This window comes from Centrocercus urophasianus, unplaced genomic scaffold, assembly GCF_019232065.1.
Source record: "Centrocercus urophasianus isolate 14NV4802_14NV808 unplaced genomic scaffold, USGS_Curo_1.0 seq_20, whole genome shotgun sequence".
Lineage (NCBI taxonomy): Eukaryota > Metazoa > Chordata > Aves > Galliformes > Phasianidae > Centrocercus > Centrocercus urophasianus.
This window is the reverse complement of record NW_024884756.1, coordinates 10,872,704-10,898,617: the sequence shown is the minus strand read 5'-3', so window position 1 is coordinate 10,898,617 and position 25,914 is coordinate 10,872,704. Positions and strand designations below refer to the sequence as shown.

General features: G+C 42.6%; 3 protein-coding genes across 6 annotated transcripts in view; 1 reads left to right on the top strand and 2 right to left on the bottom strand.

Annotated features, from left to right (window-relative positions):
• Positions 1–85: 85 nt before the first annotated feature.
• On the top strand, positions 86–22,259 carry LOC122162292 (peptidyl-prolyl cis-trans isomerase-like 3). Of its 4 annotated transcripts, XM_042822495.1 has the most exons (19): positions 86–1,367; positions 4,886–5,021; positions 8,270–8,335; positions 9,100–9,147; positions 11,303–11,377; positions 12,710–12,803; positions 13,469–13,536; positions 14,141–14,259; positions 17,435–17,669; positions 18,776–18,866; positions 19,291–19,357; positions 19,805–19,921; positions 20,069–20,235; positions 20,319–20,413; positions 20,496–20,625; positions 20,965–21,047; positions 21,454–21,533; positions 21,767–21,857; positions 21,939–22,259. In XM_042822495.1, the coding sequence occupies exons 4-19, from the start codon at positions 9,145–9,147 to the stop codon at positions 22,152–22,154; spliced, it is 1,731 nt and encodes a 576-aa protein (XP_042678429.1). In that variant the 5' UTR covers positions 86–1,367; positions 4,886–5,021; positions 8,270–8,335; positions 9,100–9,144; the 3' UTR covers positions 22,155–22,259. The 4 variants fall into 4 exon arrangements, with proteins under 4 accessions (XP_042678429.1, XP_042678432.1, XP_042678430.1 ...); XM_042822496.1 differs by lacking the exons at positions 86–1,367; positions 4,886–5,021; positions 8,270–8,335; ... (3 more) ...; positions 13,469–13,536; positions 14,141–14,259 and adding exons at positions 16,201–16,343; positions 16,675–16,814; XM_042822497.1 differs by lacking the exons at positions 86–1,367; positions 4,886–5,021; positions 8,270–8,335; ... (5 more) ...; positions 17,435–17,669; positions 18,776–18,866 and adding exons at positions 16,206–16,343; positions 16,675–16,814.
• On the bottom strand, positions 3,513–8,721 carry NIF3L1 (NGG1 interacting factor 3 like 1). The gene is made up of 6 exons (XM_042822500.1): positions 8,276–8,721; positions 7,492–7,657; positions 6,930–7,056; positions 6,420–6,558; positions 4,924–5,007; positions 3,513–3,957 (listed from the first exon to the last, which is right to left on the bottom strand). The coding sequence occupies exons 1-6, from the start codon at positions 8,694–8,696 to the stop codon at positions 3,773–3,775; spliced, it is 1,122 nt and encodes a 373-aa protein (XP_042678434.1). The 5' UTR covers positions 8,697–8,721; the 3' UTR covers positions 3,513–3,772.
• A 195-nt stretch (positions 22,260–22,454) lies between the features above and the next one.
• BZW1 (basic leucine zipper and W2 domains 1) overlaps positions 22,455–25,914 on the bottom strand; it is an 18,362-nt gene continuing 14,902 nt past the window's right edge. The window contains exons 6-9 of the mRNA XM_042822374.1: positions 25,293–25,439; positions 24,798–24,936; positions 23,896–24,018; positions 22,455–23,687 (exon numbers count right to left, since the gene is read on the bottom strand). Coding sequence (XP_042678308.1) covers positions 23,656–23,687; positions 23,896–24,018; positions 24,798–24,936; positions 25,293–25,439 — 441 coding nt within the window. The 3' untranslated portion in view covers positions 22,455–23,655. The remainder of the gene's footprint in view (positions 23,688–23,895; positions 24,019–24,797; positions 24,937–25,292; positions 25,440–25,914) is intronic.

Genomic DNA, 25,914 nt, shown 5'->3' with positions numbered 1-25,914 from the left:
TGTTTTTTTATGTTATAGGAAGATAGAGATATTTCTGGAAGTTATGTGAAAGTCTCATTTTCATTATTATGTCAAATATCTGTGCAAATCCTTGTGCAGGGGGCAGAAGACTTCAAACTAATTAAGAAAAGTATTTCATATTTTTTTAAGGTATCAAAAATAATAGACGTTTGTATGCCTTGTAATGCCAGTATATAGATTTAGAAAAGAACCAAAACATCACATGGAATAATACTGTTACCTCTCAGTGGTATGCTCCTGGTATGCCCCTTGCTGGTATACCCCTTGCTGGCAGAATCAACAACACAGAGGTTTACAGCCTGACTTTGATTTGTACTGAAAACACGGGATATCTACTTATCCCACTGTCAAATTGATTCTTCAAATATAGGAGCTATTTAACTTTGCTGAAATGTGATAGGAGGGGAAACTGGTACTTGCCAGCAGTGCTCTCCAGCTTCCTTCCCCAGAACATCTGAGACAACAGGAAAAGGCAACAAGGAGATTTGAGGAAAATACTTAAAGGAATGAAGGAGTTATCCTCCAGGGAGGCGCCAAGGCTGGCTGCCCAGGTGAAGTGCCTCTGCACCAACACACACAGCTTGGGAAACAAACAGGAGGAGTTGGAAGGCACTGTGCTGCTAGAAAACCGTGACGTGGTTGCTGTCACTGAAGCCTAGTGGGATTGTTCCCAAGACAGGAGTGTAGCTGTCAACACTTAGAAGTTGTTCAGAAGGAACTGGCATGGAAGGAGGGGAGGAAGCATTGCCCTCTACATCAAGGAAGGAATAGTGTGAAGAGTTGTCCCAGAAGAATGGCCACAAGCAAATCGAAAATCTATGCTTAAGTTAGAGACTGAGGCAGCAAAGGAAATCCTGTAGTTGGAGTCTGCTACAGGCTGCCTGATCATGCAGAGCCTGTTGATGATGCCTTCTTTTTCAAAATACAAGAGACATCACAATTGCAGGCTCTTATCCTGCTGGGGGGCTTCAACCATCCTGACATCTGCTGGAAAAGTAGCATGGTGAGCTGTTGGCAGTCCACCTGGATCGTGGCAGTCCCCACTATCGAGAAGCTAGGGGATGAAAGGATAGAGCACAGCCCTTCTGAAATGGACTTGGGGTACTGGTGGAATGGTAAGCTGGACTTGAGACAGCAATGTGCCCTCGTGAGCCCGAAAGCCAGTTGGATCCTGAGCTGCAACAAAAGAAGCATGGTCAGCCCACCAAGGGAGGTGATCCTGCCCCTCTACTCTGTGGTGTTGAGACCTCACCTGGAGTACTGCATCCAGATGTGGAGTCCTCAGTGTAGAAGAGACATAGACCTGTTAGACCACATCCGGAGGAGGCCCACAAAAATGATCAAAGGTATGGAACTCCTTATGGGGACAGGCTAAGAGAGCTGCAGCTTTTCTGCCTGGGGAAGGCTCTGGGGAGAACTGAGAGCAGCCTTTCAGTAATTAGAGGGGCTATAAGAAGAAAGGGGACAGACTAGCAGGGTTTGTGCTGACAGGACAAGGCAAATGATTTCAATGTAAAAGAGGGGAGATTTAAAGTGGGTATAGGGAAAAAGCTTTTTTACAATAAGGGTGGTGAGGCACTGTAACTGGTTGCCTGGAGGTGGTGGATGCCTCGTTCTTAGAGAAGTTCAACATCAGGCGGGACCGGGTGCCATGCAGCCTGATCTAACTGTAGATGTTTCTGTTCATTACAGGGGAGTTGGCCTAGATGATCTCTAAGGGTCCCTTCCAACTTGACTGATTCTATCACTTTCTACTTTGGAGGCATGTGCATCTTGTGTTTTACAGGCTGCAATTCTAAAAGTCTGCAAAACACGTTAGATCCTTCCTATTGCTGCTTAGGCTACCATTGGATCCACTAAAACTGTCCAGTGCTACGTTAGCTGCAGAGTTCAAAAACAAATGCTCTGACAGCCCCCTTTTATTTGGAAAGGAAGAAATCTTCTCTGACTTTGATCTTTAGCTGTCTTTGTGGCGTTGATAAGAATGATTGTCTTTATGTCGCCTTAGCAGTTTCAGATAATAGTGAATTTAGCCATCTTTTTTCATTTGTATTTAAATGGAGGTAGACATGCAATTACTCTTAAAGCATCACCTCCATTATGCCTGAGAATTCAATTTTTATTCTAGTAGAAAAAACTGAAACGTAAGCACTTGTTTCAGGCTGCAGCAATGCTGCCTTCTACCGAGGTTTTATTTAATTAATTGATGCCAGTCAGTTTGAAGAAGTATGACTAGTTCCCTTGTACCGTGTGGGTTGAGATCTCCCTGTAAATCACATCACTTTGCTAAGTACGCCTGCAAGGTTGAACACCTTCTTGAAGTGAAGCAGGCTGGTGGTGTCATGGTTTGAAGTTTTATTGAAGGAGAGAGCAAAGGAAGGTATGAAAGAGGGGGGTTAAAATGCTTGACAGTGTGATTAAGTTGTATTGAAGTACAGCTTGTGGTGGCAAGCGTTTGGTCAGAGCCTCACATCAAAGTCCTGGAGAGATTTGCCTCCAAGGCAGTGTCTGTGTGTAAGACCACTAGGAAAGTCTAGGTAGCACAGCATCTTGACATTTTATTAGGGTACTTCTAGCAGTGCTCCACTGAGGAAAGGCATGGTCTTCTCTTAGACCCTCTGCTGAGAGAGTCGAAGTTATGGAAAAATATTTCCTAGAATCCTGATGATTTTAACTACTGCAGTTAAATCTTCATGCAGTTTTCAGTCTAAGTTGCAGGTTCACACAGGACTCAAATGCACTGAGTTGCTGTATGCAACACAGAAAAGACCTAGCTAAATAAGCCAGTTTTATTAACTAAATTTAAAAAGGTGCCACTCAGATGTTTGTTAATTTGCTATGGAAGTATTTTCAACCTGTTTAAATATTCTAGTGTGCATGTAATGCAGAGATAGTAAGATACTTAACAGGGAGATTTTTTTTCTTAAAAAAAAAAAAGAAAAAGGAAGCAAATGAAACATCAAACCCTTCCAGTCATTACTGATAACGGAAATCTACTTGTTCAGTTGTAGTAATCCTGTAATTGAGAGCCACAACTATAGGAATTGTTTTTAAAAGAAAGCAAAAACATATTTAATTAATCTGCCTGAGAATGGGAAGTGTTATAGCATATTTAAAAAAAAATACTTCCAAAGTTTTTCAATAGAGGGACCCTCCACTGAAAAACAAATAAAAAAAAACCAAAGCAACCACCACCCTTACTTTTGTATTAATGGTAGGTTTTGCAATTGAATACTAGCACCAAATGCCTGAATTGTGCTCTGCATATACTTATGAGCTGTGTCTTATTAAAACTGTTAATGCAAACCATGGTCAGTCCTGCTTTAGCTATTATCCAGGGCTTTATTGGCTAAAATTTGAGAGACTTGTGTTGACACAGCCACAGTAAGGGAGAACTGCTGTGTATGCTTGAAAGTGGAGCTAAGTCAGATTTTTATATTTTGCCCCTCTAAGCCTTGAGTGGTGTGGTTATTAAATATATGTAACAATAGTATATTGTAACAGTAAATTTATTCAAGTGAGAGCCCATTTATTGAGTAAATCATCTTTCAGTAGCCTGAAACAAGCATTCATTATGTATCTGATAGATGACAATTTATAGTCCAACCATCGGGTGAACACAGAATGCAATGCTATACTGACCAATTCAGAGCATCTTCATTCAGCTTGCATTTGGATAGCTCTGTGCGGGATGCTATTGAACTCTTGACTCTGCTCTCTCACTTCATTTTTTTTTTCCCCCTCCTCCCTCTTAAACCACCTGGAGGGGATCTCTGTCCTTCTCAGACAGAATGATGTTGATTTTGTTCTGTAGGTGGATCGTTAGCATGTCACGCAGCTCTGACAAGAAGCCTCGCTCAGTGTTACTGTGTTCACACAGAATAACACTTATACCATTGGCAACTGCATCCAGAACATCATGGTGGGACATCTCTCCTGCCATGTGAAGAAAGAAACATCATGTAAATTTCTTGCAGTTGAGGTGAATAATGTATTTGTGTAACGTGTTCAGAATCTCAGCTAGAAGCTGGGAAGAAGTCCATAAGGGAAAAAGCAATGCCATCTGCTCAGTGTCAGAGTACAGCATGCTCCTATTATGGTGTCCCTTGAAGGACATTCAGCTGATATCCCCAATGTACTTCTGAGACAAAACCACAGAAGTTCTGTGCTGTCTTTGAATAGTGGTGTATTTTGCTACTTAGGGCAGGAAATGGTGTGCAGAGAGTGGGTTTTGGAAGTGTCATGCATCTGCTCAACTGGGTTGCTACGACGAAGGTCAGCAACTGAGGAAGCTGTGCAAAGAACTGTCTGAGGGTCAGCTCTGTAGTGCTATATATTAGAGGGGAGACCAGATGTGCCTTGCCAAAGAACTTGACTGAATTAAGCACACAATGCAAGGCATTCTTCAGGTTGTGGAGCAGGCTGTGGAAAGTATCCTCTGCCCTGTCAGAAAGAGGATAATGGACTGTGTCCTTTTGGGCAGATACAGTGGCTGTTGTTACACATCTTCCTTGTAAAGATTCTGTAGACAACATTGTTTCCCACTTTCTATTTGAGAATTCTGTAGGGAACTGGGGAAACAACTTGTATCTTGCCAAAGAAGAAACACTGAAATTTGCAAGAGATTCTGCCATCAAACACTGATTTTGTGTTGGGGGGGGGGGGGAAAAACAAAAAAGAATGTATAGTACCGCTTACTTCAAATAACCATCACTATGTGACACAGCCATCTGACCCATGTTACCTCTACCCTAATGTTATTTTTCTGTTATTCCAGTAATTGACTGTTTCTCAGTTCTAACAAGTAATTCTTCTTGCCAAATCTTTCAACAGCCAGACAACCCTCTCTTTTCTCTTTTCCTAGTGCCTATTTTTATAAAGATAACAAAACAAGTCTCTTACCTGTGAGATAGAGGTCAGCTTCCATTCCCTTCAGGACACTGCTCCCAGAACCAGCACACAGAGCAGCTTTCTTCACTGGAGAATCTGCAGGATACAAGGTGCCATAATTAACTACTTTTCCTTTGTTTAGCCCTCATGTCAGTTTAGTTATTGTAAAACAATATCAATACCTTAATTTTAGGGTCAGTGTAAATTTATTGGAGGAAAAGACACAAAAGTCAGTTTGTAAGAGTCAAAGGCCCAGAGCATCTGTAATAATAAGCAAAATCTTCTGTGTGCCAAAAAGATGGGTAGGAATTTTTCTACAAGGGTTGGGAGAGTTGGCAGAGAACTCCAACAGCATGGCTGGTTGTTGGCTACTGCAGATTAGTTCTTTTTAGTGAGGTGTTGTTACTTAGGTATTTGAACTGGAAGGAGCAGCTAATTGGCTGCTGCTCCTTCCAGGACTCTGAAGCTCCACTGTATTTGTTTTCCAAACTAACAATGCCATTAAGGCAGCATTTTCATTCTGAGATGTACTGTCTCCTAACTGCTTTCAGAAGGCTGATTTCAGTGCAAAGCTGAGTGCTCCTCCATTCCATTAAAATATGTTTTTGCTATGACTGCTGATTCTAAGCTATGGCATACTGACAAAATTTAATTTTCCATATATATGTTATGTTCCTGACAAAGGGGTGGGGAGGAAGGCACATGATTTTCAAATTCAATTAAGATTTTACAGTGTGTTGCCAAATAACTACTGTAGGTATAGGCAGAACCATATGCTGCAATCCCATATCGTAACAAGGAACTTCAAAATAGATTCAAGTGCAATTGATAGTGCTAAGAGGCTTGCAACAAGGTTTCTGTCCCATAAGATGCAAAGATTTCTCAACAAATTTGCTCTCAAGAATTCTAACAGCTGTGTTTCTTGGAAATTAAGATTCATAACTAGGCTGAAAGGATACTTGCTCCAAGTTGTAGTAGTGACCCACAGTTTGACACAGATGGCTTACCTTCTCTGTTGCTATTTTTCTCTCATAAAAACATTGATGGTTGTTTGTTCAGAAGGATACCACAAAGCATCTTTACAGTTTTAAGGTGCTGGTAAATTTAACAGTCAGTTGCAAAAGGGGTCATATTATGAGGCAGTACACACTTAAGTCTAATATAATGGAGGAAAATATCTTCAGTCATTGTGTGAATTATGAAAAGTGGTATTTCATATTCAGCTCATGCTGTGCCTGCTTCACAATGATGACCACCATAAAACATTTTCCAGTCAAAAATGACGTTCCAGACAATGTTATTTCTGCATGATTTTATCACCAACACTCTGAAAGGCTGCCTCTTGTCTTTGACAGCCCTTCATACTGTTTGCAAGTAAACCTGTCCAAGGCAGCAGTGTCTCACACACCTACACACACACACACACACACTGCTTGAATTCCTGGAATACAAGCAGTGTGTGTTTTTTTCCCGTTCAGATGGGCAGTGTTACTGGCAGGTTTGATTACCAAGTGTCTTGCCTGCTCCCACGGCGAGGCGGACGTGGGGTAATTTTAGGTGGCTTTTGATGCGCTCAGTTATGTCTGACAAGGAGGCTGGCTCACTCAGTGTGCAGAGACGTCCCATTCCACTATGCGGAAGAAGAGGCTGAAGAGAAAAATTCAAATTACTGTGAGAAAGCTGACTCCAGAAGTTCACCTTACTTTCCGTAGTGTACAAAAATAAGTATATTGGGCATTAAGGGGAAACAATTCTCAACATTTTGGAAAAAATATGTATGTTACTGAATGTAACATACTAACTACACGGGCTGTTAGAACCGATTTTAGAATTAGTTCAGGCCATGTAGTTATTTCCATTGTTTTGGAAAATGGACATGGCTTTAAATGCCCACGGGCCATATTTCAGAGAACTGATAGGCAGCAAAGGAAACCTGTAATGCCAGCAGTTGCTGGAAATTTTAGGGCACTCAGCTCACACAAACTATATTCATTGGAAGCAATATACAATTTTATTACCTTCTGTAATAAGAGAATCTCAGTCTTGCGATAAAGAAGGCTGTTCTGGGACAATAATGCCACCACTTCCAGCAGTGCTTTCTGAGAGCAGTTCAGACTGACTCGTGTTTGCTCCTCCCCATCAACCCTGAGGAAAGATGTGTTTGGTACTTGCTAAGAGATAGATAAAATTTCAGCATCATATTCATAGAAAATAAAGGTGTTCTGTTGCAGAAGCCTGCTGCAGAGAAAAAGGGGAAAAAAAGATGTAACAGTCTAGCTTAGTCTGCTCTCCTGGAGGAAACATACTTGGGAATTTAACTCAACTGTTCTTATTTTGTATTTACTGTTAACGTTCTTTACCACTTTAATCCCTGTGATGCTACATGAAGTTGATAGTTACTATTTAGTATAACATGGATTGATCAGAAGGAGATAGTTATCCTTTGAATTTATGGATCTGTTGCTGAAGAAAAATGGCAGCACTGCACAGAGGACTGTAGTGCTTACAAACGTTAAAACACAGTTCCAGCAACTTTTCTAGCAACAGAAAGAACACAACATTAGAGAGTGAAGCAGATACCTGACAGGGAGAGTGGTGAGACAGAAGATCTCTGAGATGTCTTTGATTTTGGACAGCACTGTCTCTAGATGCTCCACAGTGTCTGCACAGAACTCCACCCGGTGAGTGCCCTCAGTCGGATAGCTTGGAGCGGTTGATGGGTGCAGTGGAACAGAAGTACAGGCACCTAAGAAAACAGAGCAAGGACTGGTTTTAGAAAGCTGAATGCTGTGGCTGATACTGATTTATGCACCAAAAGAGGTGCAGTTTTAGACAGATTTTGCACTTGAATCCATTTTTCCTAGATTTTTTCTAGAACTCAGGACTCTTGTCCTGCTAAGTGCAAATAAGTTGAATGATACGTATAATTTGTTACTCTTCATACCATTCAAGTTTTATCCTAACAATTGTACCAAAAAATCATTTCTGGTTTGTAAAGCAGGCTGGAAAAAGCACACCTGTTCTCGTTTATAAGCCACAGCAGAAGATAAGTCTAAAAGAATTTCAGATACTTTAAGTCATGTAGGAACAATGAGATTATCTATAAGTTTATGAATTACAGGCAGTGATTTAAACTCAGCAGCCTAACCTCTTTAACCAGGATAGACAGTAAATGCACTGCACCTGTTCTGTGTCCAATAGCATCCAGGCACCTGGAAATGTCCTCTGGTGTTCATAGCTGGTTTGTAGCACACCGAGGAAAGGAAAGCAGGGAGGCAAGGCTCCCGCCTGGGATAATTTGATGGATGTGCCGAATACCGCTGAGTAACTGCACCCGGTGTCGTTTTGTTTTGACCAGCCTCACCGAGTCCTTTGGACAGCCAGTTGTTGACTCCATGCGGTACGGCATCGTACGCTGTGTGTGGTGAGTAGATCCCGATCCTGTGCTCCAGAGCGCGGACCACCAGCCGCTCCTTCCAGGTCTTCCACGTAACCCGCTTGAGCGGAGCGAAGATGGGAGGGTGATAGGAGAGAATGAGGTCTGCGTTCTTCTGCACGGCCTCCTCCATCACCTGCTCGGTGAGGTCGTTGGTGAGGAGCAGGGTGCGCACGGCGTGGGGAGGGCTGGGTTCCACCAGCAGCCCCACGTTGTCCCAGCTCTCAGCCAGGGAGAGGGAAGCGAAGTCATTCAGGGCGGGAACGAGCTCGCTGAGGTTCATGATGGAGCGGGAGGGCGGGCGGCCCGCAGCGCGGATGAGACGGAGGGGCCGGCAGAGCAGCAGCATGCGGAACCTGCGGGGAGGGGAAGAGGGCGGGGGTCGGGCCAGCAAGCGCTCCGCCCGGAACTCCGCGCTGAGCTGAGCGTGGCGGGCGGAAGGCCCAGGGCCGCCAGGAGCAGCGCTCGGCTCTGGCCGAGGCGGGCGGTTCGGCGGGGCGGAGCTCCTCACGGCTCCGCCGCTTCCGCCGGGCCCAGGGGCGGCCTTTGTGCGGCGCAGGGCGTGCGGAGCCCATGCTGAGCTGGGGGGCGCCCGCGTGGTACCGGCGGAGCGTGGCTCAACCCGCGGTTGCTTGCGGTCGCTGCCCGTGACGCTGTAGTGAAAAAGTGCGGAGTCGCACGGGCGCTTCGGAATCGAGAAGAACTGGCGGCTGGGGGAAGGGTGAGCCGAGCATTGTGTGTTTCGTTTGCAGGCGTTTGCGGTATATCCATCAACCTCAGCTTTTTGATGAGCAGGCATGGTAAGAACTATAGCACTTCTTACATCTGTGCTTTCGGAAATGTTCGCGTCTTGGAAAGCGAATGGCTGCTTCTCAGATGATGCGTTGTGCACTGAGCTGTGTAGAATTTGCAGTGATAAGTGCAGGTTTCCATTTTAGACTTCCGAAGATAAGGTCGAAAAGAAAACGGGTCAACTTACCGTTGTATCAGCCTGAAATACAGTCAGACTCTCAGTCCTAAGACAGCCGATTTCAAACCTTGTTTGGCTAATACCGGTTTGCTTCTTTTCCTGCCAAAGCTTTGTTGGAGATGCAGGCACGGGGCCCTCTGCGTGTACACTCCACTGTATGCTTAGAGGCTTCTGAGTTCGGCAAGCTACAGCTCGAGACAGGAGTGTGTGTCTTAAACTGTGTGTACTGCTACTCTTCGTGGCTATTACAGATGCTTCTCCTGTGCAACAAAATCTTTTTAAAAAGTTACAGGTTAAGCAGACTCTGTAATAAAAGCTAGTTACGTGGGTTGAGAAAAAAAACTCGGAGCTGTTTTTTGATGAGTTTATTAAGTAGTTATGCTAATTATGGCAGATATAATTTGTCCAGACAAAAAAAAAAAAATTGATTTTTCTGAAATCGGTTTGTCTCACTAGCCTGGCAAATGGAGGAAGCAGGAAAATCTATCAAAAGAATTTTTTTTTTTTTCTATTTGACAATAGATGAAAGTACTGATGTGGTACAGCTACAACTCAGCTTGCATTTATATTAGAGCTATTGATGACGAATATAATGTTGCTGAATAAATGGGTTATGTGGTGCCACTAATTAAATCTTTTGATTTGTATGAAGCAGTAAAAAAAACACATTAAAGTGATATTCTTTAACCTGTGTTAGCATGTCTGGTATAGGTACTGATGGTGCCCTGGTGATGGTTGGTCAAAGAGAGGGATTTATAAAGTTAATAGAAGATGATGCAGTGGTCACTGGCAACTCAGTTTGGTGAAATATCAATGCATCATACATAAAGAAAATTCACGTGTGAAAGCTTTAAGAATGGTGACGACGTGCCAGTCGTCATCAAAGCCGTGAATTTCATAGAGTCCAATCGTTCTCAATTCTGGGAGTTCCTTAAAAGCATTGGTGCTGATTTATGGGGACATCGTTTACTTTTCTGAGGGAAGGTGGCTAAGTCAGAGCAAAATGCTAAGAAGACTTTATGATTTGAAATAAGTCCTTTATTGAATCGAAATGAAAATTTGTGTCAGATTTGAAGATGAAAAATAGCTCACACATTTAGCATTTTTGGTGGATTTGACCACTCATTTAAGTGAGTTAAATGTATGTCTTCAAGGTGAAAATCAACTTACCTGTGCTGTTTCAAACCAAAACAGCATTTGAAATTTAAACTTAAATTATGCCTGAGAAAAACAGGGTCAAATATCCCACTGGTTTTATGTTTTTGTTGCTATTTTTTTAAATAATAAAAATGTATTTATAAAAAGGTTCTCTTACTTATTTACTTTAATATATTATATATATAAAATATTATATATTTTATATGCAACTCAAGACAATTTCTGTTTGCCGATGTGCCCAGGCATGCCAAAAGGTTGGAGACCCATGCCTTAGTGGCTGGGTAGGTGGCGTTTAAAATGTTGTGAAGATTGTTTATAAATTTTCAAGAGAAATGTGAAGTTTTGTAGAGTTACTTGTCTGTGGGGGCACGCTGTGTGTAGTGCCGTTCAGAGTTAGCCTGATCACTCTGAATGCTCTAGTCTAATAATGCCCATCACTTCTTCCCCTGGTTGTAAACCAGTAGGGTATATGCACCTCCCAAAGTAGGTATTACCTTGATTCTTCAAATTTGCAGTGAAATGGCAGTGTAGGTCTAATTCACAGATGAACAATTTGTCTCTGAAGTGTAACAGCACAAATTGGAGCTTCTGCATTGTTATGGCAAACTTGGTTTGGCCTGAAAGTAACTGACAGCAATGCATTCTGGTGATTTCAGTGGAAATGTGGAAGCTTTGTGACAGTAGGTTGCCTGTGGCCAAATACTGACACAACGGTTGTGTGTAATGGGGAACTTGTTCCTGTTCATGATAGGAGCAGGAAATAAATCTGATCTGCAGCTCCTAGCACTTCATTGCTGGCTTAATTATGTTTTGTGACTCTTTCTCAGGCTGTCACGCTGCACACTGATGTAGGAGACATTAAAATTGAACTGTTCTGTGAGCGAACGCCAAAAACATGTGAAGTAAGTTGAATAACAGGAGTGGGATTGTGTAGTATTGAAGCAAAGCAGTAATGGTGGAGACTATAGAATGGAAGAAGTGGCTGTTCCAGCAAACATTTTCAAATAGTGGAATATTCCATTTTAAGTTGGCATGGAACCTGTTGCAGAGTGTATTCTTGTGTGCTGTGTCATAGAGCCTAAGCTCTGCTGCCTGTTTCTCACCAAGAAGTATTTACTTGAGAGTTGTTTCTCTCTAATTTCTTGTGCATTTCAAAGTGTCCTTTGCCCTTAGGATGAAACATGGGACGTGGCCTGGGATTCCCACGTTTGCCTTGGTTTGCTCACACTCAAACAGATGGGACTTCTTAAAAAGAATTAAGAATCACTCCAAGTTTGTCAGAGACCCCAAGTTTTCTTTTCTGCAGTAAAATTAAGCTTGCACTGAAATTGGCTACTTTTTAACTAAACAAAAAATGAGGCTTGAAGTTATTTATTACAAAACGCATTTTACAAAATAAAAATGTGAATGCAAATGATGCTTATGGACATGCCTCAGTCCTCTTATTTGTTCAGGTGAGACGGCTTTGTGCAGTCAACCTTATTTAAATCCTTTTTGTCTGTGACAGTGTCAAAGGAGCAACTTAACCATAATTCTGTATGTCCGTTCTATTGCATTACTCAGTGGGTTTCACCAAAGAGTGATTCTTCAACCCATCTTAACTTTATTCTTTGGGAAACCAAGGAAACAGGAGCTCTAAGGACAAACTGCAGTGTCTTAAAAATATAGCTTGTAAAAAAGGCTTGTGGTTTTACAGCTCTTTCTCTTTTGATGATAGATCTTAAAATGATAAAATCTTTTCTATTGAAAGGGACCCTTAGAGGTCATCTATCCAGTGCCCCTGCCCGGTACTCCCAAGTCCATTTTGGCTGGGCTTGGCTCTGTCCTTTCATCCCCCATCTTGTGCTGATAAGCAGGGGTTGCCACAACCCAGGTGCAAGAGCTTGCACTTGGATTTGTTTTACCTCATGATGTCCACCTGTGCGCACTGCAGGGGAGTTAGAACAAGATGATCTTTAACCCTTCCAACCCCAGCTACTCTATGACTAGTGAAGCCCCATCAGACCTGTTTCTGACCTCATCTTATCTGTTGATGTTATGTGCAAATGACTTCACTGTTGCCTGATTTTCATATAACCTATAGATGTTTTTTATTGTGTTTGGTACTGTTTATAGCAGTGGCAAAAACCTAAAGCCAAGCAAAGGCAGAAGTGTTTTTTCTGTTTTTTCTTGCCATTTTAGTAAGGGGGAATGTTACTTCTGTTTTATTGATGTGGTTTGTTTCATATCCTTAGAATTTCCTGGCTCTTTGTGCTAGTAACTACTACAACGGCTGTGTGTTTCACCGGAATATAAAGGGCTTCATGGTTCAGACGGGGGATCCATTAGGTAAATTCTTTTGTCGCAGTCTCGCTGTAGAAAAATATACATAAATATCAAAGTAAAACATAACTAAAATATCAAGAAATACAAAGAAATTGTAAGCATCGGTAATAATTATAAAAACAAAATGTAAATAAAGTTAATTTAAAATATCTTCTACTGCTAATAGAGGTTTTAATGATGTGAGCTTACAGAGAAGCAGCCATTACCTGGTTCTAAATGATCTATTGCAGTAGTAGAGCATTCTGTAAATTTTAGTTTTCCTGCTCTTTCCATTGATTATGATGGCTCTGCTGATTCACCAGCAGTTGAACAGTAAAAGTTGCTGCTATGGTTTCTCTGTTTTCTGCCTGGAGAGCTACATTGCCTCTAAAGCAATTGGGAAAATGAGCTAGGCAGCATCAGCTGTTTGGGAGAATGTCTAATTCAAATATGCGTCTGTTTGTACTGAGTTTAATTTGAGGATATATCAGGTTTTTTTGTTTTGCTTCTGGAAATGCAATTACACAGAATTATGGCTCTTCTTGTTATTAAGACACAAGAACCCGGTTCCTGGCTCAAGCACATTAGGATGTATCTGGGGCCTTTATTGTAAAGTTTTACAATGTTATATTATTGCTGCATTTTCCAATCTCAAAATCCAGCAGTGTATTGTGATATTTCTTTGTCAGGCACTGGGAAAGGAGGAACCAGCATCTGGGGCAAGAAGTTTGAAGATGAATTCAGTGAATACCTAAAGGTATTTTTGTGCTCTCAATGTGCCGTTGTTTTCAGATTAATTTTCTTTACAGGTTGGCGTATGCTCAGTGTTGTGCTGGATTAAATACTCATTTTGTAATTGCAAAATGAAGTATAATCAAGGAGGAGTTATTAAAACAGATAGGCATCTTATTAATTGGTGTTAGTTTTGAGTGTCCTCATCAGGGAAAACAAGTAGAAACAATTTGTAACATAGTATTTTTAATGCATCAGAGGCAGAAAAAGTGTCTTTTAATTGTGGAAGTAGATTTGAGGAGCTAGTGAGTTGTGATACCATAATTATGTTGCCATGTTGTTGGTTGAAACCAACTAGATAAGTTTTTAATAGTAATGATGATGCTGAGGAAGAGTATCACTTGGATGCTCCATCCCTGGAGGTGCTCAAGGCCAGGTTAGATGGGCCATGAGCAGCCTGATCTGATGGGTGGCAGCCAGCCTACAGCACAGCGTGGTACTGGGTGAGCTTTTAAGATCTATTCCAAGCCATTCTGTGATTTGGTGGTCATGTCACTGAACACATTGTACGTGTTGCAGTTCTGCTTTCATGGGAGATTGGTTATTCGAGTTTTTTTTCTGTCTTTCAGCATAGTGTCCGTGGGGTGGTTTCAATGGCAAACAATGGTCCAAATACCAATGGGTCGCAGTTCTTCATCACTTATGGCAAGCAACCACACCTGGATATGAAGTACACTGTTTTTGGGAAGTGAGAGACCCTCCTGTATGCCTCCTTGTCATAGTGTTTAATTGACATGTATATGTAGAAGTACATGCAATGCAAATTTAGATGCTTCAGATCTGAAGTTCTTCAAAATATTGGATGTGTATATTTGAAAGTGTGCTTTCCACTGTCACCAGGATCAGTCATTGCAAAATGCTGCTCCATTTGTCATGAGGGTAGGGAAATCAGTGGAAATTGGCATATTAAAAATTACCTTAAGAATAGAGCTGAGTTGGTGGTGGGTTTTTTCTTTCTTTAAGCTCATTGTTGCTGCTTGCTGTCTTGTACCATGCCCAAATGGCTGTAGCCTGGTCTACATAAACTCCAAAACAACTAGGCACTGATTAGTTTGCTGAGAAGCAAGGGTCTGCTGTGGAACTGGAAATGTGAATGGTCATCATGTTTCTGCGTAGTTGGAACTGGCAATTCATGAGATGGGATTAAGATGCATTGTTAGTCTAAAATATTCTCATGTTAATAGAAGCTGCTAGTAATATACCATCCTTAAAGCACGTTTAGGTTTTGAGTCTTTCAAATACTGCTTTTTTGATCTCAAAATCAGGGTAATATTTTTTCTTTTGTTTGTTTTTAAGTCTGTGAATCTTACTGAGCAAAAGTGGGTTCTTTTGGGGGGGACTTAGATATTCAAAGGAAATGGGTGAAAACTGAAAATGCTGTTCCCTTCCACTTGCATTGTTCATAGGCACCTGGGCACTGGTGTTTCTTTCATTGTTGTTTGTTTAGAGGTGTGATCAAAAGTTGGGGTTTTTTTGACATCTTAGAGATGAATAGACACTCTGACAGGAACTTTGCTGGCCTATCTGTGCAGTGATGAATGTGGCAATGAACGCCATTGTGCCATTAGATTTACGCAATTATGGATGGTTCTTACTAATTTTGTCTTTGAGTGAGAAGTTAGTGATTATTATCACGGGTTTGGAAATTGATTTTCCAGCCATGGATTTCAATAATGCACAGAGAAGTTCGGTGTGGCCAGTACCTTGCTGCTGCTATGGTTAGTCATAGGTTATGTGCCATATGCAGTGTTTGGCTGCCTTATTTGTATCGTTTACTTGTGGAGTCCTTGCACTACGACACTTAGCTAGCTGTAAGGTGTTCTGAGATGCCTCTGTTGTGGAAGTTAAGTTGATTGATAGGAGATTCCGAGCGGTTCTGCTTTTCTTCCAGAGTGATTGATGGCTTGGAGACCTTGGATGAGCTGGAGAAGCTGCCTGTGAATGAGAAAACCTATCGACCTCTGAATGATGTTCGCATCAAAGATATCACCATTCATGCCAACCCTTTTGCTCTGTAGCCACCAAGCTGGGACACATTCTGTAGAGGCTGGTCAGACTGACTGCTGGATGGGGTGTTTGGTGTGCCATCAGACAGGGTTACGGAGCTGGGCTGTACCTTGGTGTGCTGAGCACGGGGCTCTGGGAGCTGTGATGTTGTTTATGAATTGTCATAGGGGAGCCTTGGGTTCCTCAAGCCTGTGTTTCCAGGGTGTGCGTTGACTTTTATTGACTTTATTTTGACTTCCAAGTGTTGCCTGCTTGTAAAATAAGACTTTCAAATATATATAGATATATATATATTTTTGCAAATCTCTCTTTTCTGTCATTTTTCATAGCAGTATGATGTTGAAGCAATGGCCTTTGCAGACTGCCAGCTTTCTGAAACCTTCCCGTGTCAACACTAATGTGCCTTACTTTACCATTTTTGCAGAAAGGGTAGTACCCTGTCTAATTTTTCCCGCTAGGTGAAAGCAGCGTACCAGACAGAGAACACTCTCTGCCGGTGGGCTGAACACGACGTTTTCATTTGTCTTTGTACAGTGGGTTCGCGCAGCGGGGCGGCGGTGGGTGGGCGGGGCACCGAGGGAGCTCCGCCCACTTTATGGCTCCGCCTCCGCCCTGCCCCGTTGTGTGACGCACGGCTCGCGCCATAAGGCTCCGCCATTTTGTCGCGGCCGAGAGCTGAGGGTGGTTGAGTTGCGGCGGTAGCGACGGCTCAAGAGAGCGTAGCGACGGCAGTCGGAGAGCGTGGCGGCAACCCGGGCTGCTGAGGTACGGGAGCGAGTCGCGCTGCTCGGCGGCGGGCCTGGGGCCGCCTCCTGCCCGTCGGCGAGGCCCCGGTCGAGAGCCTCTAGGCCCCCGCCTCCCAGGTCCGCCATGTTGCGTGTTCGTCCCGCGACAGAGAAAATGGCTTCGGCCGCCGCAGTGGGGGAACGGGGCTCGGCGTGTCCCTGGGCTGGGCTGTGGGGAGCTGGGGCTGCGACCGTTTGGGGGGGGAGGATGAAGGTGGGTGCGCTGGACGTGTGCTGTGCTGTGCTGCGCTCCGTGGGGACGCCCCGTCTAGGCGTGTGGTGTGAAGGACAAAATGTTGTGTGGGTTTCAGATGGGAAATTACGAGCGCAGCGACCAGCCCGGTTGGGGTAGGCGGCGCGGCGGCAGTGAGCGCCATGGGAAGCGCAAATCGCCCAGCGGTGCCCAGGAGGGCAGGCACTACAGGCAGGAGGTGGCCAAGAGGCCTCACAGGTGAGGGCTGCGGCACTCCGGTACCTGCGGGCCTGTGCGTGCGGGTGACTGTACTCGTATGGCTGTTGGAGAACACAGCGGCAGCTTGTGGTGGACGTGTTTGAGATTGATGTTCTGCTGCCAAAAGCAGAAAGAAATGGCTTGATTAGGACTACAAAAATGGCCCGAGATAGGGAACTCCTATCCTACCAGGGCAGGCTGAGAGCTGCGGCTGTTCTGCCTGGAGGACGCTCCGGAGACACCTGAAGTTGGCCTTGTGGTACCCAAAAAGGGGCTGTAAGAGGGAAAGGGACAGGCTTTATCAGGGTTTGTGGTGAATAGAAAAAGGGGAAATGGTTTTAAACTAAAGGAAGAGAGATCTAGGCAGGGTATAAGGAAAAAGCTTTTTACAGTAAGGGTGGTGAGATGCTGTCACAGGTTCTCCAGAGAGGTCATGGATGCCTTGGAGACAGTTGAGATTAGACTGAACAGGGCTCCGAGTGCCTGATGGAGCTGTAGGAGTCTATTCATTGCAGAGGCATTGGCCTAGGTGGTCTTTAAGGGACCCTTCCAAATCGGTCAACTCTTTATGGGGATGCAGGAATTGATTTAATTGGGTTTACGTGTTCTTTTGCTTGTAGTAAATGTTCAGAAACCAAATCCATAAATGACCGGGAGCACCACAAGCGGAGGCGCTATGTGGAGGAGTACAGGACTGAGCACACACAGGGCTGTGACAGCGGGCAGCAGCACCGCGAGCACAAGAGCGCCCACCGCCAACACGGCAGCAGGTCCTTGGGCCGCAGCGGGAAGGGCAGCTACAAGCAGTTGCACAGGACGCAGCACAGCGCCTGCCACCACCACCATCACTCACAGGTGGTTTGTCCAGTTATAACTGAGGGGGTTGTGTCTTAGGGAGATAAGTTCCCAGCTGGGCAGCAGTAATTGGGGAGTTTGGGGAAGTCTGTGAATGATGTTAGTAGATTAGCCCTTTTGTTTGTATTGATTGATAATTCTTTTTGTTAGTTTGTGTTGGTTTTTTGTTTTGTTTTGTTTTGTTTTTTGATCTTTTAGAGAACATATGCTGTTTAGTTATGCTTGTAACACTATGGAATATAGCTTGTCTTTTGTTCGCTGGCTGTAATTTGAGCCAGTTAATGAGTAGAAACCATCAAATGGAATATTTCTGCAGGCATCACTTTCGTGCCTTAAAAATGCATTATGACGTCAGATATTTATTTCTGCCCTACTCAAAAGTCCAAATGCGAACTTTCAGACTTGCTTTTGAGTACGTATCACTGAAATAGCAAGGAGATAATGTTAGGTTTTCACACATTTTTTGGTACCGATTAAATAAAATGCTTTAGGTCTGAATGAAATCTGTAGAATTAGATAAGTACAGTGACTGTCCACTAGCAGGGCAGTTTTTCTAATCGTTATCGTATATTTAACTTGAAAAAGCTGAAGATAGGGTTTATAGTTTAATATCTTCAGCTGGGACAGCCTGAAGTAAATATATATGGTATTTTTGTGATTTAAAAAAAAAAAAAAAAGCTGTTAATGAATATTCAAAGCAGTAATTTTAAACTCAATTACTTAAGAGGGGTATTTTCACTTAGCCATGAGGCTGTCCTGTATAACGTAATTATTAAATCCTTTTGCTATAAGAAATAAGGGCACTGAAAACATAAATGAAAATTCAGTGAACCAATCTTTTAAAAGAAAAAACAATGTTGTATTTATTGCCTTGCCACTTTGAGTATCTCATCTGAAAATTTGTTCCTTGCCATGTTTTTCTCCTGTAACATAAACTATGTGCCCTGTGAATTTCCGGGGACTGAATTTGAAATTGCTCCTGCCAACCGTTTGTGGCCTGGCGTGTATCTGAATGCCTGAATATCTCCCCGCTGAATGAATTTCGTATTCTGACCTGAATTGACTCGGGTTTATTGATTGGCCTGACCATCTCGGTGCCGTTCCAGAGGAGTCTTCGAAGGAAAAGATCCAGGAGTGTAGAGGATGATGAGGAGGGTCACCTGATCTGTCAGAGTGGAGACGTACTAAGTGCAAGATGTATAGAATATTTTTCAAAATTTATTAACATTCAGATATAGTAATTTCTTTTAGCATAAGATGCCAGGGGGCTTTGGCAGCCTTTTCTTTCTTTCTTTTTGTTCTGTTTTATTTGGGGGAGGGGGGATCGTTAATTTTCTTCTGGAGAACTTAAATGTATTTCTTTTTCCTTTTCCCCCTTTTTTTTTTAATCCCAAATTAGTAAATGAAATTAATGTGTTAGAATGAGATACCTGTAAATGTGCATTGATGAGAGTTGTCCAATAACATCTCTCAACCTAGTTATTGATATTTTTAAAGAAGCACAGTCTAGAATAACCTTCAGTGATAGATTTAGCCTTTTCTGTTTATTTTTATTTGCTTGGTTTTTTTAATGGCTGAGTAACTTAACGACTTCTGGAGCTGACGGTTGTTTTCTTTATAGATGAGATTGTTGCTACTTTGGGTGAAGGAGCTTTTGGAAAAGTGGTGGAATGCATTGATCACAAAGCGTAAGTCTTTTTTCTAAAAACCTGTCAGTTGTTGGACTGATAGAATCACAGTTCATTAAGTGCTCTCAGAAAGATTTTATTTTTATCCTTACTGGCTCGTATGTTGCTCTGTGTATTTCTTAACGTTTTGGCGTAACAGATTTGTTTTGGGGAAGGTTTCTTGCGTGTTCTTTGGATCATATGCTGTTTGATGTTGGAGAGTTTTTGCTGCACCCCTGGAGGTGAACTAAGCACACGTTTGTGCTTAAATATAAAAGGATATAAATGAGCAACGCATTGGGCAGTCTGTAAGGACTTTAAAGTTACTTCTTGCCTAAGCTGTTCTCTGAAAATGCTTTATCTGCTAAGGTTCATAGGTTACGTTTGTTTTTATACAATGTATATGGTGGTAATTAAGGAACAATTGAAACTACTCCTTCTAATGACTGTTTAACCTGTTTGTTTCAGGGGAGGTAGACATGTAGCTGTGAAAATAGTAAAAAATGTGGATAGGTACTCTGACGCAGCACGTTCAGAAGTACAAGTCTTGGAACATTTAAATGCATCAGACCCCAGCAATACGTAGTAAGTACCTTACTTTGTCTTCAAGATTGCTCTGATGTCACTTTCTGTAACACCAGTGATCTTGAAGCTCTCCATGTCATGTGATGTACACCTCTCAGCATTATGTATTACTTACTGTTGAAATTTTTATTTTCCTGCTTTCTGCAGTCGCTGTGTCCAGATGTTGGAATGGTTTGAGCATCACGGCCATGTCTGCATTGTTTTTGAGTTACTGGGACTCAGTACTTACGACTTTATTAAAGAGAATGGCTTTTTGCCATTTAGGTTGGACCAAATTAGACAAATGGCATATCAGATTTGCAAATCTGTGAACTGTAAGTATATGTATGTATGTTATTTTCATCTTCGCTTAATTTTCTCCATGGGACTGCTAACTTACCTATTTCTTACCTTGCAGTTTTACATTTGAACAAACTGACACATACGGATCTGAAACCGGAAAACATTTTATTCGTCCATTCTGATTATGTAGAAGAATATAACCCCAGACTGGTAAGTCACTGTCATCTTCCCTTCTTCTCTGTAGCCTTCTGGGTTTGTCATCGTTTGCATCTCAAGGTATGTTTCACTTCAGAAACGTGATGAGCGCACACTAAAAAATCCAGACATCAAAGTGGTGGATTTCGGGAGCGCAACATACGATGACGAACACCACAGCACTCTGGTGTCTACAAGACATTACAGGGCTCCTGAAGTTATTTTAGGTCAGTATTCTTTTTGGTCCAAGAGAGATAGCATGCTTTTCCATTCAGTGCTGATAAAGAGAGATAGCATGCTTTTCCATTCAGTGCTGATAAATTAAGCAGTGATCACAGTTGGAAAACTGAAAAAAAAGTCTGTTCAGGACTGTGCCTGGCTGGGCAGAATACTTCATGTTTTCATAGTAGTAATGAGCTTTTTGAAGTGTGTTACGCAGATCTCTTTCACCTGGAAGATTTTTTATACTGTTCAGCTGTGCTACAGAAATACATGCGCTTTCCTTGAGCTGTTGGATTGCTTGTAGCCTGGTCTAACCCTGATGTTTCTGGGCTTTTTTCTCACAGCACTGGGATGGGCACAGCCATGTGATGTTTGGAGCATCGGCTGTATTCTCATAGAATACTACCTTGGCTTCACGGTATTTCCGGTACGTAACAGAGCCTTGGAGACGCAGTGCGTGTAGTGTACTGCAGCTTGGTAAAATCCCCCAGGCAAAATGGGGTTGCAAAACACTGTGCTCTCCTCTGCCTTGCCCCACTGAAGGGATAACAGAGGCAGCTTCATCTCTCGCTGGCAGCAGATGTTATTCAAGTATGTGAATGTTTTGATAGCAGTACTTAAAGGTGAAATTTAAGACCAAAGAGAAGGCAAGGCAGGATTGGGAGGTGAAAAAAAAATACCTATTTTAAGTTACTGTTGGAAGAAGATGACTACAGGCTCTTTCTTCATGTGAGAGTCATTACTGTTTTGCAGTGTACAATCCAGAAATCAGGTTAGTGTGTACATCGTGGTAATTTACTTTAAGGATAAGAGAAATGTTTATTTTCCTTCAGACTCATGACAGCAAAGAGCACCTGGCAATGATGGAACGGATACTGGGGCCTTTGCCTAATCACATGATACAGAAAACCAGGTAATTACACTTGTTTTTCTCTACCTTGATTCCTTCATTTTTAAATGCAGTATTTTCAGGTTTGGTTTAACAAGAAGGAAAAAAGTGAACTCATCTTCTTACTTTGTTTAACAACCTACCTTTGCTTTAGTGGGATATTATCAGATCATTTCCCTGTGGGAGGAAACATGCTAGTAAAGACGTTTTAAGGGGACAGATGGGTTTTAAATAACAAGTTGTGCTGTTTATTGAAGGAAACGGAAATATTTCCATCGGGACCAGCTGGACTGGGACGAGCACAGTTCTGCAGGCAGATATGTTGCAAGGCGCTGCAAACCACTGAAGGTAAAATGATAGAAGGGAAAGGGCTCAGGGGGACAGAACTGTAATTAGGATATGAACAAAACAGTGTTTGTGGTGTTGTAGGAATTCATGACATGCAGGGATGCTGACCACGAGAACCTGTTTGACCTCATTCAAAAAATGTTGGAGTATGATCCAGCTAAACGTATTACACTTGAAGAAGCACTAAAACATCCTTTCTTCTTCCCCTTGAAAAAAGAGAAAAGGAAGCTGTCGCCTGTAGCAGAGCAGTCCTGTCCAGATGCTATTAGCCCACCAAAGAAATATAGGAGATTTTAAGTAATAAATTATTATGTATAGTTCTTCTTTGTAAATGTCTTATTTTGTATTGTGACTCTTTTGGATTGATGCAGCTGCTGAAATAAAAGTTATTTAAGAAAAAAAGAGATGATCCTGATTGTTTGCTTATTATTAAAATCTCTGCACTTTTTTTTTTTTTTTTTTTACCTGGACATAGGGAAAGAGCACCCTTATGAACTAGGCCTCATCCTAAAAGGGAAAAAGATAAATGATTATTAAAGAGTCACAGCAATGGTAAAATACTTGGGAACTAAAGATGCTTACAGACACCACTCTGCATTAAGTGTAAGAATGGCCTTTATTTGCTTGAAAAAAAAATTACAAAGGAAGATCACTGTAGTATTCAACAGATAGCACTGTGATCATCACTTTCTTTTTCCATGTTAGTGGGTACACTCAGGTTATGAGTATTTCAGCTAGTGCTCATTGTTAGCTTACAACAGCAGCCTGTCTTTACCAGCTCTCCTGAATTACCTGCTGTCCTGAGAACTGCCCTCAAGAATTCCAAGTTTTGGTGAACAGATAATCTGGTTTCATGTAACAATTGCCAGCATAAAGTAATCCCATGTAAGGGCAGGGGTAGGGTTTTGCTCAGCTTACCTTCCAGCAGTCCTGTATGTAACAGACAGCACAGGCAAGGCACAGCCCTGCCCAGGCACTGAGCAGCTTCAGTCAGGGCTCTAGAAAGCTGCTGGGCAGCTGCATGCAGAACAGCGCTATTTGCTTGGGAGAGAAGCTGCAAACTGATCCTTGGCTGTATATCAGCCTGAGCAGTAAGTGGTGCAGTCCCTTAGGAACTCGGGCCACCAGCTGTGACAGCAGGCTCAGAGAGGCCACTCTTCATACCCCACCTTAGCTACAGAGGTCACTACCACCACCACAGGAGCTCCCAGCAGTGGCGCAGGTGCCCCGTGCAACAGCTGGACGCTAAGATTACTTTATGCTGGAAGTACAGGAAAAGAGATGACAAAGATTTTACAAAGATGGACAATCAACAAGGTTATCTGGAGCAAGTAGTATGGATTGAAGTGTCACACCAAGTTACCACGCAAGCCACGGCCTCGTCAAATCAGAGGCTTTTTACAATTTAATTTGCAAACAGAACTGCCATGAATCTCATTTACCAAATCATGTCTACTCAAATGCAGATAGAAAACCCAAGAAGGTAAAATGAATTTAATTGTGGAAGGCCTTAAATTACATTATTACAGTAGAAAATACAGGAGGTAGAATATAACTGAAAGGACAAATGCAGGTTAGAGTCAAATCTATAGCTCCTGTAAACTACCTACTTAAAACATGGTTTTAAAAACTAAACCCGGTATTTCAATAACTATAGAAAACAGTTAAAATAAATTTGCCATGAGAGCCCTTATATCATGCTTGATACAGGGAGGTAGGATGTAAGAATCAGAAGGACACATGAGACATGACACTTATCTACAGCTCCTGTTTGCTTTACTGAGGACTGTTCCAGAGGTCAGTCACCCTCCTCCGCTTCAGACTCTGACTCTGCAAGAGAGAACCCTGATCAGCTGCTGCCATGAGGCCAGCCCCCCTGCAGCCCCCACCCAGCAGCCCCAAACCACAGGGATTGCTTTTCCAGCCAGGACTGGGGGCAGTCCCGGTCTCAGAAAATCCATTAGTGCCTCCAGCTGACAAAAAAAAGCATCAGGCATCTCAAAGTGAAGAGGAACTTGTGAGCTAAGCTTTTGCTTACCTTCTTCAGCATTCTTGAGCCATTCAACAAACTTCTTCATTTGCTCCAGGAAGACACTCTTTCCTTTTGCAAGATGTGCATCTTTATACCACTTCAGGATGGGTTCTTCGCTCAGAACTTCAGCTGTAAGGTGTACAAGAGTGATGTCAACAGGGCAAAACACCAAACAGCAGTCAGCAAGGAACCCTGCCTAGCAGGCTTGGCTTCCTCGCCTAGAAATTTCAACACATATCTGTTGGTTGTTCCTTGGGGATGGCTGGACATAAGTGTGGAAAAGAGAACCACACTTTTCAGGTTCAGGTGACTGTGGGTTTTCTGAGCGTTGCCTCCAGAAGCTTCACTTTTACTGCTAGTGGTAACACAGCCTTGAGTATTTCACAGCTATTTGAGTTCACATACTCTGAGTCAGTCAACCACTAAGAACAAATGTCAGGACACCACACCAGCTGTTATCAATTGTTACCATTCACAAATACAATATAATCTTCACATCATCAATTTTCCTTATGTTCCTATGGTGTTTCTACAGGCCCACAAGCATGTCTTTAATACCTTTTAAACAGCCATTTAGCAGAAGCCCTAGAGCACCTTGTCACCTTGGTGGTCTCAATCTCTGCCTGTTCAGACCAAGAACTTGGGAAAAGACTGTAGTTAAGTGCCTGAAAGTCTTATTGCTTTGCTGCAGGAGACAAGAAGCATCCTTCCTTGTCCAGAGTACTTATCCATGTGCCAAAGACTACAGTACCTCCACTTGTATTTTAGAGTTCTAAGTTTGCAAACTGAGGGTAGAAAATTATTCAGTTATGGAAAAGCACTGAGCTCCCCGGAAGGCCTTACCAGGACCAAACCATTCTGCAATCCAGGCTTAAACAGAAAATGAAATCAAGCCCACAGACATTTACCTTTATAGAAGAGCACCACTATTTTCTGGAAGGCCTTCATGAAGTGAATGTTGTCATAACAATACTCCTGAATCTTCAACAGAAGAGTCAGCTCTGACTGACCTTGGGTAGTAAAGGCAGCAAGTAGAGGGCTGTATTGCTGTAATAAGGAAAAACAAGTTGACATGCAGACACAACATTTCTTAACAGTTACTGCCCATCTACGCTGGCTTTGCGCAGTTTTTATCAGCCACAGCTTAGAAATTTACAACCCACATATTGGGGAAGCAATTTCCACACATCTGTGGGAGCGTTTCTGCCAAAATTGTACTGCTTTTACCTCAACAACTGGAACAGCAATCAATACTAAAGTTGCAAGGGGAAGAGCTCCCCATCTAATGCTGTCTCTGCATTGTGGTACTTATAGGTTCCAATTCACTTGAAAAGAGAGCTGGAGACAAAAGGAAGCCCAAGCCCTACCCCAGGAGATGCAAAAGCCTCAACTTGGTTACATACCTTCAAGTGTTTAATGGCTTGCTCTGCTACCAGCTCCTCCTTTTTGTTCCACTCCACAGTGCTCATCACACTTGACCAGATTATGGCTATGACAGTCTGCTCTGAGATGTTGTTTTTCTTCATCTCCTCCTTTACGTACAAGATTATCTGTCAGAGAGAATAAAAACAATCATCACGTAGGTCACATATGACAAAAACCTAAACTGAAACTTCTATTCTAAAGACACCTTGGAAGCCTTAAGTACAGCCAAGACTCAGAGCATTAAGGAAAGACCACAAAGCTAAAACTGGTAAAGCTGGTACTTATTGCAATTGCTAGTGGGAACTAGGTGCCTGAGCTCAGTAATTGGACGTGCATCCTCTCCGGATTAGCATTAAATACTATTGCATTTCAGATAATCTGAGCTACATTCCCACAGAGGAAAAAGAAAAATAAACAGCTGCATATACACCTTGCCCACAGACTGTCATGGTTCTATGTTCTTTGTTTTTTGGGTTCCAGTATTCCACATCAAAACATCACGTAGTGTACGGGGCATTAAAGTGTCACTGCCCCAGTCCCAGCTACCTATCCCTGTACATTACAGCAGTCACAGGATCTGGCCCTGCTGGGTGGGGGGGG